Source organism: Hippoglossus hippoglossus, chromosome 5 (assembly GCF_009819705.1).
Source record: "Hippoglossus hippoglossus isolate fHipHip1 chromosome 5, fHipHip1.pri, whole genome shotgun sequence".
NCBI lineage: Eukaryota > Metazoa > Chordata > Actinopteri > Pleuronectiformes > Pleuronectidae > Hippoglossus > Hippoglossus hippoglossus.
The window spans coordinates 25,787,284-25,803,898 of NC_047155.1; the positions used below are offsets into that span (position 1 = coordinate 25,787,284).

At 41.1% G+C, this 16,615-nt stretch overlaps 1 protein-coding gene across 2 annotated transcripts in view; it reads left to right on the forward strand.

Moving 5' to 3' along the window:
* Positions 1–16,615, forward strand: part of phactr3b (phosphatase and actin regulator 3b) — a 47,523-nt gene that overhangs the window by 5,408 nt on the left and 25,500 nt on the right. Inside the window, exons 1-6 of one of the 2 annotated variants that reach the window (XM_034584405.1) lie at positions 6,473–6,752; positions 11,561–11,719; positions 11,889–11,963; positions 12,081–12,221; positions 14,392–14,622; positions 14,702–14,909. In XM_034584405.1, coding sequence (XP_034440296.1) covers positions 11,566–11,719; positions 11,889–11,963; positions 12,081–12,221; positions 14,392–14,622; positions 14,702–14,909 — 809 coding nt within the window. In that variant the 5' untranslated portion in view covers positions 6,473–6,752; positions 11,561–11,565. Of the gene's footprint in view, positions 1–6,472; positions 6,753–11,560; positions 11,720–11,888; positions 11,964–12,080; positions 12,222–14,391; positions 14,623–14,701; positions 14,910–16,615 lie in introns of those variants that run through there. The other variant, XM_034584404.1, reaches the window with a different exon arrangement.

Below are 16,615 nucleotides of genomic sequence, written 5' to 3' on the forward strand. Positions count from 1 at the left end.
CACTGCAGTCACCTGACCTCTCACAAAGAAAAGGGACAAATGGTTTGTCCAAGGTCGTACTTCATATAGAGTGGGAATGGACGGACTTTCTCAGGATTACTCAGCGCTTTACTGCAAGGTTTAAGATGAGATGCAAGTAGACTGATGCACGTTGAATGAATATTCACTTTACGTCGAATCACCCTTCAGACTGTGATTCAGAGACAGGAATGAGCATTGTGCAGGCATCGTTAGAATAAGCTCTGAAACCGTTTGAAATTCTCGCAGAGGAGGTTAAAAAAACTCCACGCTGAAAAGTAAGCTTTGCGTAACTTCATGCTCCTCTGGATATTTTTAGAGCTGATGCAACTCCTCAGAGTGTTTTAGGATCTCGCGTCTATTTAAAAGTGGAACATCTAAAAGGAAAGATGAAGGGTTTAGTGTGGAGAGTATGGCCGTGATTAATGTGGAGCATTGCAGATGTGATGTGATGAATCTAGGGCTATTTAGTGATTTTGCTGAGACAGTAATAGGTTGTTCCGTCAGTGAGTTTTTACCCTTGAGTCTTTGTCGCAGCGTTGATTCTTCTTTATGAGCCAGCAGAGACTCAATGGTGGTATAGTGGCTAATTCAAAAATACCTCTTTTTGTGCCAACTCATCTCTCATGTCATTATGCACTATGCAGAGATATCTCTGTGTCCCTCTGTCTACAGCTCCCTGTGGAGGCATGCAGGATAAAACATGACATCACTCTCTGCCAATGTATTGGAAGGACACAACAGCACTATGTAGGAGACTCACAGTGTGGATACAGACCCCCAAACCAAACTCTCATTTCACATTTTTTCTTCATATAAAGGGGAACACCACCAACTTCACATGTCAAAATCGGATGAATTGCCAGAAGTGGTGTCACTCGAGTCAGTATAGTTGGGGCTGTGAACTCAACAATTTGAAAAGCTAAAATATTTGGGGATGTAGACTTTTTCTTAAAAGCTAAAGGTTAATGATACTTCTCATAATATCAATATCACAATATCACAATCAGTCATAAAAAAACAACACCAAACAACATGTGTAAAGATATATTATATACATCCTCTACATGCCAATAACCTCAATGTCCACAAGTCACCCCCACAGGCCGTTTTATACACAAGGTTGTTCTGATTGTCAATGGCTAGAATTAGGTCGGTGGACTATAATTGCTGACTCAGTCCTTGACCACTTGGGGGCAGTAGAAAAATAGTTGTAAGTATATGTAGCAGCTTGTTAGCAATTCATCCTCTGCAGAGAAACATCAGCATTCTTTTGAGTGGCGTGTCCAGCAGCCTGACCAATATAAGTCTCATTTGTACTCTTCTTTAACTGTTTTTGGTCTCCACCAACTCAGAAATGCAACATTCTCGTAGGTGTTGAATGCTTAAATGTTCATTAGCTAGATGCTAACTTTGTCCAATGGAGTGGACAAGTACTATAACATGGTTTCATAGGTATATTGCTGAAAATTCCTTGAAATTATGAGTTTTAGTGTTAAACACTTAATAAGTAAACTGAAACCGAAAAAGATTACAGGCCGACTTATATATCATAGATCATCATAGATATACATATATCAATATTGAGCTTTGGGGGTGATTTGGTCTCCTGCGTAAATCAAATCGATGCAACAATGTGTGAATTCTGTTTGACAATTAAAGAGCAGAAAAGAGAACAAAGTGATCTTAGAATGTGTTTGTCTCCATGTACAGACTGAACAGTTGCACGAACAGACATGGTGAAGCTGTTCTACCCCCACCCCTGTGACACACAAACACACACACTGTCTCCCCTCCCCCAACAACTAAACAATCTGGGATCCCTAAACAACAAGGATGTCACACATACAGTAGGACTTAAAAATTGCTGCTATAGTCTGCTGTAGACTGATGGAATTAAAAACAGAGCGGTGGTGAAGCTTTGCCCAAAGAGACCAAATCTTGTGGCTTGTGTTTACTTCTCTGTGTGCCACTTACGTCTTTCACCAACAGAGCTTGGCTTTTATTCTCCATTGTGCTCTTCATGACAGGTTCTCAGGCAATGCTGCCTTTATGATTTAAATAGATGTTTTTCTGCGTGTGTGCCCTTTTATTTAGTATTCTTACAGGGTTTAATATCCTGGAATTGCTCTCATATGTCTGCAAGAACAGTGTAACCCTCCTGAGGGTGCCCATAATATGATTTATTTTAAGGAAAAGAAAGACTATGTGTTAAGCACAGGCTGATACCCTGTGACTGGGTCAGGCATGTTGGGGGACTCGACTTAAGCTGTCAGCCATTTACACACGATGTATCTTTTATGAATGTTGCATGGGCTGACCTAATTCCTTTCAGAGACGACGAGAAGCAATATGTTGCACAGGAGAACACACCACAGCATCCAGCTGATCCTTTTGACATCCTCATCCCACATCAACATGGGTATAAGGCTCAGACAAATGGAAACAGCAGCGTTATGATCACTCCGACGCCCCTGGAAAGGCAGAGGCTCTTGACCACCTCCAGCAGAGTTATTTTCAGCCATTCATCTCTACAAAATCTACACTGCACATCCCACGGAGCTGGGGAGTGGAAACAGCCTAGTGAGGGTTTAATTAGAAAAAAAAAGATCCTTTTGGTCTCTGCGGCAGATGTAATTAAACAAATGCTAAATCCCAGAGTAGGAATGGAGAGACTCTGGCTGACGAGACACTCTCAGCAGTGTTAAAGAGACACTAACAAAAAAATGAAAGCTACTAATCAGCCCCCAAATGTTTTTTAATGTGACGTGAGCGAACCCTATGAAATACATGAAATTAAAAAGGTTTTTTTTTACTCACAGGTGAAATGTTCACCATGTTTGCTTGGTCCAACTGTTATGTGAGCATCTTGGTGCCTTCCTCCATTTTTCATGTGATTGTTAACTTGAATATCCTTACCGCTTTGGATTGTGGGTCGGACAGACCAAGCAATCTGAAGATGCCACCTTGGTTTTGCGGTTGCTGTAATGGCATCTTCATGATTTTACCTGACACTCTATAAACTAAAATGATGAATAGAGCCCAGGCAGTATGGCGTCGACCTGAGAAACCTGGCCTCCTCCCAACCTTGAAACATCCCCTTCGGAGGAATCCCAGAGACTATTTTGTTTGCAGCTCACACACACTACGCAATCGAGGCTGTGTCTTCCCCGCTGCTACAGTCCCCCATTTGTCACTGTGACACTGCATTGGCTCGCAGGCTGCACAGGCTTTGGCTCTACCTGATGAATGATTCAGCAGATTTAAAGGGGAACAGTGCTGGAGTGGAGCAGCAGCAGAGTTATGAAAATGAAATGTAGGTTGCACTGTCGGTCTCGAAAACCTGTTTAGGACTTAAATGTCAAACACAATGAAGTTACTTACATTTGATGCTACATTATTGGCTGCTTCTGACATATGGGTTTAACAACCACTGTAGATGTGCAGAGTCACAATATGCCTCATATTAACAAACCATTTGTAAAAAAATCCTTGGGCAAATACTTGATTATATTTATTTAGCCAAAGGTGGAAATTATTGTAGGTCACAGATACCTGACATCATGATTCAGTTACTCTGCGGTTATGCTGTGAAACACAAGACATCTCCCATCCCAGTGAATGGGATTATTACTGCACGTTTGAGGTTTGCAATCAATTGTAAAGTGCTTTGGTGCAAATTGCTTCACAAATGGACACTCCATAACTGAAGGTTTGAGCAGTTATACTGCTGATGTGCAGCGTGCTGCTCCAGTTTCCCTCGCCTCCCTTGTGACTGCACAACACTTACGTAGCCTGCACTTGCACAAACACACAGGCAGAAACACACACTTGTGGCCACTACCCACCATGTACACTTTACAGCTTATTTACAGAGAATTTAAGTGTTTTGATCTCCATCAGGGCATCGACATTCATAGAATCACTTGTCTACAAGGTAAAAGCACATCCAGCTAAATCACAGAGCCTTTATTTTGAAAAATGTGTGAACTTGGGTCTGAAGATTTTGTCAATTGCTCAACAGACCACTGTAATAGCCGATATGCAATGAATGAAAAAATAACGGCAGTTAAGTACATCATTAAAACTTATATACAAGCCACATACATGAACAGTAGTTTCCTTTTATGCAAAACATCGGCTTCAAAATAGTAGTTGCCGATAAACCAGGTAGGATTAACATTACGTTTTCCAACTTCAGTCTGCACCTTAGACGGTACATAAAAAGCTCTGCATTTCCACAGGCCAAGCAAACAGCCCATTCCAAACAGACAGGCTTAGAACAGACACTTCACTTAGATATGAACAGAGAAACAGAAAAACACTGGTATAATAATAACAATGATTCAGTTTCATAGTAATCCAGGCTGTTGAAGCGGTATACACAAAACCTAGCTCTGGAATTCATACATTTAAGTGAGTAGTAAGTCATAATGAATGTTACGAATAATACACAAGTGTTTTTCATAATGTGAGAAAAAGAGTTTGCTAAGAAAATTGTCTATTTAGTTAAAGTAGATTTAAGCCCTTTGGCTTCGCAGTTTGAAGCTCTGCTCTTGACAAATATTTCCATCTGCTCTTGTTGGTGAATGGATCCTGCATCACTGAAGTCACTTGAGATTCCCTCATCTTCAAGTTGGCAAGCTGGAGGTCGTGTGTCACTTCTTTACGAGCTGATCACAATTTCTGTGCACAACCTTTTGGCACGCCGTACGTGCTCTGCCATATTAAATGAAGTCTTGTAAATATTGAATGAGATTCATGTTCTCTGAGTAGCCTACGCCACCAGTTTTATTCTTTGTTTACTGCTGGTGCGTCCCTGAGGAGAAATCCAGCAACTGACTGTTATCATCCCTGATGTAACTCGGCCCTTCCTGTACGAGCAGCCTTGTAGAAAATCGATCTGAAACCACAAAGGTTTTGCTTAAGTGATGTTGTCTCAGTAATTAGTCGTCTGTGCTGATGAAGCAGGGATGACAAGATATATTTAAAAACTGGTCTTCAGCAACATAAAAAAAAACAAAAAACACTGTATATAATGAAAAACATGAACACAGTCTTTCTCTATTATTGCAACAGGGTTTATGTGACTGTATAAAGTCCTGAATAAGTAGCTTTTTGACCAGAGCATGTGAGTATATTTCATCTTTAATAACCTGTGGTATTTTATGTGGTATTTTCTGACCTTAGCAGCAGACCTGATATTTTTATGTAAACTTTCTTTGAGGTTTTTAGCCACGTTACCATGGACGACACACAACTTTTGAATGGATTCTCTCACTTGGATCACTTTGGTGATTCCCTGACTTTTTTTGGGGTGACATTTTGTGAATCCTAGCTGTTTAAATACCTGAAAAAACATGCATATTATTCTCTCATCATTCTCCACTGCACTTTGTGACTGTGAATCAGCTATTTGTTCAAAAAATTATATCATATTCTTTTTTTCAAGGAAGAATGTCAAACATTGATTGTTTATTTTCTCAAATGTGCAGCTTTTCATCTTGTCTTTGTCTTTGGTGATGGTAAATTCATTTTGATGGGCTTTGGACTATTGATCAGACAAAACACACAGTTTTACGATGTCACTTTGGGCTGTAGGGATCTTGATGTGTCCTTGTCTCAATTTTCTAACTTTTTGTAGAATAATCACAGAATAATTAATCAAATAAATGGCATAGTGCAAGTAACTTTTGGATTGTTGCAGCTGTCGTTAAACTGCTGTAGCCTTCTAAATCTTCTTTTCTATATGTGGCTATAACATTTCACAAAAGTTAAGTAATGACAAAATGCCAGTCAACGTCATTTTTTTCATTGGAGCCTGCACGTTAATTCATGACACAGGCTATTCTGTATTCATGGCTGTTCTGTGGTCGCCTAGTTTTCTGTCTACTGAGTCTGAAAAAAAACCTCAGCACAAACTTATACCTTTATATGGCTGATTAATGTAATAAAATAGTATATTGGAGAAATAACTAATTAACCTTGCTTGACCTGTAAACTCTGACGGACTGCATCCTTCTCAGCTGACAGGATTTACTATTAAAACGATACTGCAGATGCGACGGTACCTATTTGAACTGCAATGTTATACTTTACAGCCCAGTGTTACTTCAACTGTTAGTTTAATTTGAGGTTATCATTATAATACTTAACACATAATACAATGTATTGCAGAATAGTAGGTGCAGGATGAGGATCCTCCTCAAACGCCATTATAGAATTTAATTTAAGGAGATATTTGGATTATCTCCAGCTACCCATGATGCTGAAAGTGCACATAATGCATTTAAGGTTTAGAAAATAAGCTCTTATTTGTTATTTCCAGTGGGGGGTGGGCTCCCAGATGCGTGTGGCCGCCTCTGGCTGTACTACGTTGTGCAGTAGCCAATGGCAGAGCCCGAGGAGGATGAGCGTGTGTCAGTTTATCTGGCCCCCTCCTCCCGGCGGGAGGGGCGGGGCTCGCATGGCCCATCACCAGCACTGGCAGCAGCGAGCTGCGGACTATGGCTGCGGATGGAAGCCGGTGGTCTCCACCTGAGTGTGTTCCCGCTCCCACCTTTACCGCCGCTGTTACACCGGGATTTGACACATTTTTGAACGAACCATTGTTTCAGGGACCGGTTTTGAAGTCGTTCGCTTCTTACTTGTAACAATAAGTAAACAGCAGCAGTCCCCGCTCCAGAGCGTCGATCTGTGAACACATGAAGCGAGCAGCGGGTCTGCTGTGATAGGTAAGAGACATCCTCCAACACCGTTACTCTGATTTCATACTTCACATGTATTTACCTTAAAAGTACTGTTGATCATGTGATGAGTCTGCTGGGACTTGTAGTTTTTGTCTTTATGACCATATGGTACTCAGTGCTGCTATAACCACCATTTATATCACCATCATATAACTGTAATATTCCCACAGTGACCTGTGGCGTTTCTTTTATTTTTTGAGTTATGCTTTTTATTGTTTCCATAAGAAATACAACAACGTTTACTACAGCAGGTAAAGTGTACTTCTACCAACAAAGTAAAAGAAAGGGTGTATAGCATAATGAAAGTATAAAACCAATACATAATAATAAAATGCAAAATCTAAATGAGTTATGTAAAGGTTGCATCATAATATTCAGGAAACGGCCGAGCAGTACAGTGAGTTTCTAGCGAAGAGGGCTTGTATAATATTTTCATTTTTAGTAGGGGTTTGGCTGCGATAAAAATGTAATATTGCTTTGGAGACTTGTCATGGACATAACATAATATTACTACATAATATAGATTTAAACGTGCATTTATTTTATTAAAACAAAGCTCATGAAAGTAAGTTGTCAGTAACGTGAGTGAGGAGAATGCTTCCTCATTATCTGCAGGAGCAGCTCTGTGCTTTAGGTTACAGTACATTGACTGTACATTATCTCTGACTTTGATATTCAATCTTATTTTTCCCTGCTTGAAAAGACGACTCTTTGCAGAAAAGACATGTTCACGTTCACCCAAACCCCAGGCCACCGAAGCACTTTGATAAATATTTCAACATAACTTGCAAATTGCGCCCTGATTTACATTATGCATCGTTGCATGCTGGGCCGCGATTGGCTGCGGTTCTCCGTCTCTCTGTGTGGCAGCATCCTTCCCCGATCCGCCCAGCAACTCCCTATTCCTCATGCCGTGGTGATTCTCTACCTCCGAGGGCCTTTTTTTCCCTCCTGCAGCATCCAGCGTAGTAACCATGGCAACGGCAGCCTGACCCTGGGTTGCGCTGCTCCTGTTACTACAGGCCTGACCTGAATTCGCAGCTGCATCCCAGGCAGGCGCACACGACTTGGGCGACTGACCTGCTTCTCATTGTTGGTGGACAAGCAGCTGAGGGCGTCAGATAAAGACGGGGCACCAAAACCACCGCCGCTGCTGCTGCCCGTGGATCGATGAACTCTGTTGAGATTGGCCCAGCGCTTTAAGAAGAGGCTGAATGTTTGTGATGTTAATGCAGTGTTATGTTAATGCAGGGTTAGATGCAGCTTCTGTATGCATATGCAACAGCTGCAGTCTCTATAGGTTTCTAGCTTCTACGACAGATTCCTTTTTAGTAAAGTGTTGTTCAATCACAAAACACCTAAATTATTGCTCTTGTGTGCCAGTACATTTAAAATCACCTGAAGGGCTTTAGGAATGGTTATTGGCATTTTTTCCCACTATTTCCTGAGATTGGATTAAGTGATTAATGGAGGAAGTAATTGGCAAATGAATCAATAATGAAAGTAGTCAATGGAGCCTTCATGAAAACCCTCCTTGTGAACATTTTGATAGTGAGTAGCTGCTGACATGATGCCTTGTATCTGTGCTGAAATCCTGTGTAAATATATCACCTAGTTGAAAGGTGCCTGCTGGTATGTGCACATGGAGAATCTTTTTTTTATTTAGCTGGATTTTGACCGTGTTGTTAAAACCACATTGTGAATATGTTGCACTTTAGCTTGGGTGCTAGCTACTGCTACAGAAGGTGATCTGTACCTTCTGCCAGATGCTGACACCGCTTCCATCAAATCCATCCTCACCTGTGGAACATCTCAATTTTTACATCACAGTACTTCTCCTTCTGTCTTCCTCTTATGTGACTGGGGCCAGTAAATGTGAGTGCATGTAATTCATTTCGTAAGGGAGATATTTGAGCAGATGTTGTAGATTTAGATGCGGCTGAAATTGATTTAAGGGATGAAAGTGTTTGTGGAGCGATCCCTGCTCAGCCCACAGCTCAGCTGTACGCTCCCTTAAGTGTCAGCTTGTTGGCGGAGCCAGACTGTGTAGGAGTGACTATTTCTGTCCTTTCTCCAAGGAACTTCAATAAATCTGTTCGGGCATTTATAACATCTCTCTCTCTCTCTCTCTCTCTCTCTTTCTCTCTCTCAGTCGGCCTCAGTGCTTCTCTCCCTGTCTATCTGTTCATCATTGTGATCTGTCCACTACAGCTTAGCCTGTAGACTTAAAAGTGCTCCAAGAAGTCAGATGAGTCGCTGAGAGGAGTAGCCACTGATCGATTTATCAGATTGTTGATCAACATCAATAAATATTTGGAGTCATTTACCAAGTATTTTATGGTTTTAGCTCCTCTAATATGGAGATGTTTTACATTTCTTTTTCTTTTACATTAGAACACTGATTGGTTAGAACAGCCCAATCAATACATTGACAGGCTGAGTTTATCAGCTGCTTAATGCTACTATGGATAAATCATTGTTGGCATTTATGACAGCTGATAAGTACCAAATGTAAGTAATGGGAAGCCAAAGATAGCTGCTTGGGCTATCTAATTTCCACCGCTGCTATTACAGTCTTTCCACGAGAGCACTGCCACACCAAGGCTGGCACCACTCTAATCCCTGTTAGTTCATTGAACGCAACACAGTTAAGCCAACTGCTGCAGAGGTTGAATTTCAATTGAGACTGTATGGACATTTTATTGATGAAGAGGGCCAAGTGACATGTTTTTAAATGACTTGTGTCTGGCTGACAATCTATAACCCAACAGATATTCAGTTTACAACAATAAGAAAGAGAGAGAAGCAGCAAACCTGCTGGAACCAGATAATATATTCTTCTTGTTTTTCATCTTATTGCCATCAAAATAATTCCATACTACCAACTCTTCACACATAAAATGGATGACCATTTCTTTCATTGAATTGCGGGTGTGATATTCAACTTAATCACATCTGTGGTCTTAGCGGGTCCTGGGCTTTCCAACAGATACCTTTTCCCAAGTGTCAAAACAATATCCTGACTATAACTGTAGTCAAATAATTCATAATTAATAAAATAAAAAAATCTCCTTTTCTTTCTAACTCACAATGAGAAATAATTTCGTCTAAATGAGGTGTTTTTAAAATACATTCCCAAAAGAAGTTGACATTGACTAAAAAGACACTGACTGGGTGGTAACGAGTACTTTATTCTTTTCAAACAGATAAACCAGGAAAACCAAAGTCACATGGTCGACAGAAAGATAATATGAGCGAGCAGCTAAAACCAATTTGTATCAAGTGTGAAAACAGTGTGACTGTGTGAAAGAGGTCACTCGTGATGATGAACCTACCTCACCGGCTGCTCCGCTCAGCTTTACAGAGGTTTATAGTGAGTTTCAGTTCATTGAGTTGTTCGGTCACATGTTTTTCTTCACTCTCACAGCCCTTTAGAAAAAAGCCACAAAAAGCCTCTGTCCACTACCTGCTCGGCTCCAAACAGCAGACGGACACAGTCAGAGGCCAGCTGGGGAACATAGTTGAGCATTTAGCTGTTAAAGCTCAAAACATTTCCTTCAGGTGTTGGTGAAGAACTGAAACAATCATCAGGTGACCAGAGACATGGCTCCAAAACGAATGATAACATCGCTCTGTTGCCTCCAAGTGGCCAAACAATCAGTAATTGCACAATAAACTGTATATGAACAAGTATTCATTGTTTCTCAGTTGACTAATTAATTTAATTAAGGATACATAAAGTGCAAGAAGATGAATTAGTTCCTGTAAAATGGAATAGGTTTGGGATGGTTTTGTCTTCTATGATAGCAAACAACTTTTACTTAATATATGAGATTCTGTCAAACTTTGGTTCTTGGATGTTGTGACATTTTATAGACAGAAATAAATCAAGCAACTGAGAAAATAATCTGCAGATTGGTTGATAATGAAATGCCGCCCTAGATTCATATTTTTCTTTCTCCATTACACACGCAGAACATAAAGTAAAGAAAAGTGTTCTTGTACATAAAAAGCATTTTTACATATAAACATGTTTGACTACTTTTATCAAGCATTGTGTGAAAAAAACAGTTAAACCTATAACTTCAAGACAAGACCTTTCCCTCATAAATGAAATACTCTTGTCTTCACCAAAATCTACTGTACAAAAAAAAGAATTCAAAAATATACATTAGACATGGAGGCAAAACCAGTTGCTCGTCTGCTTGTTTCTCAGTAGCAGCCTGTAAGATGCATAACATTCTGTCTCTGCTGCTTGTTGTCAAATAGTGCAGTAAATCTCTGTGAACGTCACTAACGCAGTAATGCAGCCAAAGTAATGTAAACTGTGTGGGGATTGCAGGCTGCAGATATCTGCTCTGACCTCAGAAGAGGCTGTTGTGCTGGAGCTGATTTAATTTATCCTCCGTGTGGCTTTTAAGAGAGTGTTTAAAAGCCTCCCATTGTCTGCGTGTGTTGGGGCCAGGAAGGTCTGGCTGCCCTGAAACCATGTGAGTCATTCACAAACAATGTGATTCTCTGTCTTCTCCCCACCGCTCGCTCGCTCGCTCGCTGCTCCTCAGAATTAGACCGGAATCAATAAGGCATTTACAGCCACTGACCCACATTTGCCACTTTCACATGATGATGGGATGTTGGTACTGTTCGGCCAATTGTGTTACAAGTGATTTAATACTATTTCTGAAGTTTCAGCTACACTGGAGTGCTGACTGATGTCACCACTGCCTGTTGGCACGAAGGCTTTTGTTGTCTGCATCCCATTTTGAGGCAGCTGTGTTTGTTTGGTGTTGCAGATGGGATGGACCAGCAGAGGGCACTGCATTCGGGTTGCCTGGTCTCAGGGGTTCGCACGCCTCCCGTGCGCCGCAACAGCAAGCTGGCCAGCCTGGGACGCATCTTCAAGCCCTGGAAATGGAGGAAAAAGAAAAACGAGAAGCTGAAGTCTCCAGCAAGTGAGTGTGTCGTAAGACTTGTGCTGCAAAAAATACCAAAACAAACATCACCTGATGGTCGGGGAAACATTCAGGGAGTAGGGAAGAAGGCTGCATTTATGGTTCCACGTGTTTTCATTTCCCAAGCATCCAGCAGACTGGTTTCATAAGTGTTTGTTGTTGTTTTTAGCAGTGGAAAAGAAGGCAGCTGTGCGACATAAGAGAGATGACCTCGTCAGGAGGAAGCCAGAGGAGACGGAGACAGGTGCAGAATGAGAAATGAGGACACACACATGACTCCAGGCTGATCACAGTTAATTTGTTTAGCCACATGATGCCACACTCATTCCCGTGCTCCTCCTCTGTGCACTGTGTTTTGCAGAGTCAGATCTGGCCTGCGGGGGTGACGGTGAAGATCCAGACACACCGACTCAGTCTGACGCTGAGGACAGAGATGAGGAGCCTGTGGCGCCTCTGGCCAGCACCAACGAAGACCTGGGCAGCGACTTAGACGCTTCCACAGGTGGAGTACAATACAGTGGCTTGAACACATTTAAGAAACAAAGAAATGTGTAAAGCACTTCTTGATGTTTAGGTTAAAGGGTTAAAGCTGCTTTATAAAACTACATCTGCTGACGGTAAGAAGGAGAGAGAGGTAATAGCTAAACTTAAAGCTGCTGTGATTCATATACCTTACAAACAATTTAATGTGAAATGAGAATGATCACTTGACAGCAGTTCCCATCAGGTTTACAAAGCACTTTAGCAACCTTCCGCCTTTTGTTTTTATTTTGTGGCCCATAGCTTCACTGTTTTGGTTCAGTCCCTGTGTCATCCCCAGCAACAGTGACGACAGCAGCTGTTCACAATGAAAAACCTCTAAAGATCCACATTTCACTATCTGCCCTTCACCAAACAACAGACAGGCACATTAATATATATATATATTTTTTCCCGTCTTTATTCAACAGCGTGGTCTTTCAGTTTGAGGGCAGGACTTAATGATTTCACGTTTGGCAATGCCCTGCACTAGCTGCTTGTCCTTAGATTTGCTCTGCATGTGCTCAAACTGTGCACTCCGATTTCCTCCAGCTTTGTCACACTGCTTCTGTTCATGATACATCTTCGCTCGGAATTCTCCTCTGCTCTGGGATCATTTCTTCTGTGCCTGGATTTGGTTTTGCAACAAGTCTGTTAACATTCCTCAACCAACAGAATGCCAAGTGAAGTGTGAAATCAGCAACTGAATGTGAAATCAGTAAGTCCTGCTCTCCAACTGAAAGACATATAGAGGAGTAAGTGGAGATAACAACAGAGCTAAACCGAGCAACTACTGGACTTAACTTTTACTGAAGGCCTGAAACACAACTCCAAAAAACACTACCGCTGTCTAACATCTGCTGGATGTGTAAACAGGCCCCTGTTTACCAGCATACAGTCATCCTTCAGTAATGATGATATGGCAGTGTTTTGTTTGCTGCAGTGCCCTCAAATGGCCAAACATTGAAATAACAGAGGTTACATTACTTGAAAGAGATTTAGACTATGACCTAAAATACATTGTTCAAGTACAGTATAGTACTAAATATGAGTATTATAGTATTCCATTCTGTACAGTACACCTGAACAGGTTTATCACAGGGCCACTACCTTCTGACCAAGGCAGATAAATTAACTGATATTAGCTTCTAGCAGAAATACTAGTGTCTGTGAATATGTTGGTTGATAAATAACAAGAAACTGGATTAAAAAACTACGAGGTTTGAGGAGAACCATCGTCACCATTACAGTTCTCCTAGCTCAGTCCTCCAGAGAGCACTAACAGGTTGATTAATGTAATGGAAAATATCTCAGTATGTATCTTGGTCACAAATCGATCAGGGATGCATTTGTGTTATGAGCTTATGTACAAAAAATTATCTACAGTCATATATCCAAATATCTGCATCAGTATCAGCCTCCATATTGGTTGGGCTGTGAATGATAGGCTACCACAAGTAGTAGGAAAGTTTAGTGGTGCCACGTAACCTAAACTACATGTCTCTGAGCTGTGGGAGGAGCCAGAGCAGACGTTTGGGGAACATGCGAACTCAACACAGAAGAACTTGATAGATTCAAACCCAGGACCCGCTTGCTTTGAGGCAACAGTGCTACTAACCCCTGCAGAGTGTTTAGTAAGAGCTAGTGCACCATATAAAGGTGGTGTACAACTAAAGTCAAGGGAGAGATCATGACCACTTCCTGTCAGTGACCATATCGAGTGGTAGTTTTGTTATTATTACCAAAGTATTTACTCTTTTTTCATTTGTACGTTATCTATGTTATTCACACACAATCAGAAACAAAGATACAATCTAATTAGCAAGTTATTGTCAGTATAAAATTAGTACTATACATAATTTATTTCATTTGATGCTAGCAACATTTTTTATGCCTGTTTTAATTGTTGTATGTCACTTATTTTTTCGTTTTTAAAGCTCATCAAATTAATACTATTAGTGATAATTAATCATTAGGAGTAATCTTGTGGTGTTTTGGTTGGTCCTGCCTGTTTATGAAAGTCTTTTCGGTGCAGTTTTAGTGGCACCAGCTTCACTCGGGAATGCCATGTCTCTGACTGTCCACTAAGTGGAGACAGAGACTTTCTGAACAAACCTAACCTCTGCCTCACCATCGCTGATGCTTCGTTTCAGTGCAAGACGTGACTGAGGACTCAAATACTGTGGGAGACCCCGGTCAGAGTGACGATGGAGGAGACGAAAGCACCTCGCTGAGCGACCCCAGTGAGTCGCAGTCAGCGGGGAAGGCAAAGGCTGTTGAAGGGAAACCGGAGGCGCCTGTGGCCCAACCCCAGAGACGAGCCAGCACACCTCCTCCGCCTACCATGCCGGTCAAACTGCTACCCAGACTGGGCAGCCTTGACGGTGAGTTCACCATGGTTACGATGATGTGAAGCCCCACTGGTTTACTGTGGTGTCTCACGATGATGGTTTTCCTCCTCAGGTGCTCCTCCGGTGTCAGTGAAGAAGTCCCCAGCCACCTTACCCAGAAATTTCACACTTCCCAAAGATTATCATGGCTCCTTGTTGAGAGGCAGGATCTCCACACCCACTGGGTCCCCCCACCTAGGGGCACTACACCCACAGCTGCCCCCTAGCTGTATCATTGAGGAACTGCACCGTGCTCTGGCCACCAAACACAGACAGGAAAGGTCAGACTTTAGAGAATGGACGCATGTGTACCTACAATACTAAGTTAACTTTGTTCGTATACTTATTTAAGTGTTATTACATGAGCTATAATGAGAGTTTTGCAGAATGTCTTAATTAATTATTTCAATAGGAAAAACCGATCAATTGTCACTTCAACTAATGAGAGACAATGTATTAGTCCTGTTTAACTATTTAAAGGCCTTGTTCATGATAATCCATTATGAAAAACTCCATTTGAACATATCACACAGAGAATATGGACAGTGTGGACAAACAGCTCATCATCACACAAAGAAGAGGGCTGCTATAAACAATTATTTTCATATCAATTAGCCTGTCAATAAGTTTTTTTGATTAAGTCGTTAATTGTTAAATTCAAATATAGTGGAAAAACATGGTGAAAAATAACTGTCTCAGGTTCTTATAGCCCAAGATGACACTTTCAAATGTTACAAATAATATAAATATTCAATTTAGAATCATATAAAACGCAGAAAAGCTGCAACATTAAAGAACCCCAGCAAAGTTGCCATTTTTGATTGAGTTAAGAACAATTATTATTATTATTTGATCATCAACATAGTTTCTTATTACGTTCTTGTCATACAACTGAATGATTAAGTGATTAATTGATTGTTTCAGCCTTTCTGCTGACATTTACTACCTAGTCTGTTAAAATGTTTTGTTTAAAACACAATTTATAATGTTTTATTGGGCTGTCAAATATCTGAATATAAAGTAAATTTCAAATGTCTATTTTCAGACCTGAAAAAAATCTATATAGAATACATATAATTAAAATGGTTTAATGGACCACTTGACAATGACTATACCCATATAAGGTCCTGGATTCACTTCAGTAATGAATTTAAAAGGTGCAACATCGAGTCTTCTTCAAGTGTTGAACACCTGGAACACACACATTAAAAAACGTTAAACACCCTCCTCCATGGAGCCAACAGGCAGTAAATTAATAATATGTTGACAGCAGTCAATCAAACTGTGTCTATTCTGCAGAAAGAACCCCAGGGACATGAAATGTTTGGTACTGTTCGACTGTGAGGTTATCGTTGGTTACATCTGTGTGATTTTAAATTTTCTTCAGCTCAGTGTCTCATTAATACACAGTCCAGGTTCTGAGTCTGCTGCCTCATGCGTCGAACCATTAGTCGTTTGCACCTTTTCAATAAATCACTTTGTAACAATTCGCCTCGTTTCGTTGGAAGGGGAAAGTCACTACGCTATTTTAAAAAGGAGCACGGGCGGACCTGTCCCGCTGTGTACGGACGCCGCCGCCTGACAATTTACAATAAACGAATACTCTTTCTATAAGGCCGATAACCCTGTTATCGGCCCCATCACATATGAAATAATATATATATAAACGAAATAAACACAGAGATGTTGTATACAATGGTCTGTATTGACACCCAACCCAATCAAACCCACATACCCCCTGGACGTGTGCCCGCCAACAAAGCTGAAAACGTGAACATAACACCACAATTTACACCAATCCCATACATCAATATTTCCCCAGCCCCCCGTTCATACAATCCCCGAACGTCCCAAAGCAAAAATGTATGCCGGTGTGGCGTGGCGAGATGCCGCAAACAATACCAAACTGGGTCCGCGCTATCCTCACCACCTCTGAGCGGCCAGAAAAATAGTTCCGTCCTTGCGGAAATCCTTGCAAGTCACCCAG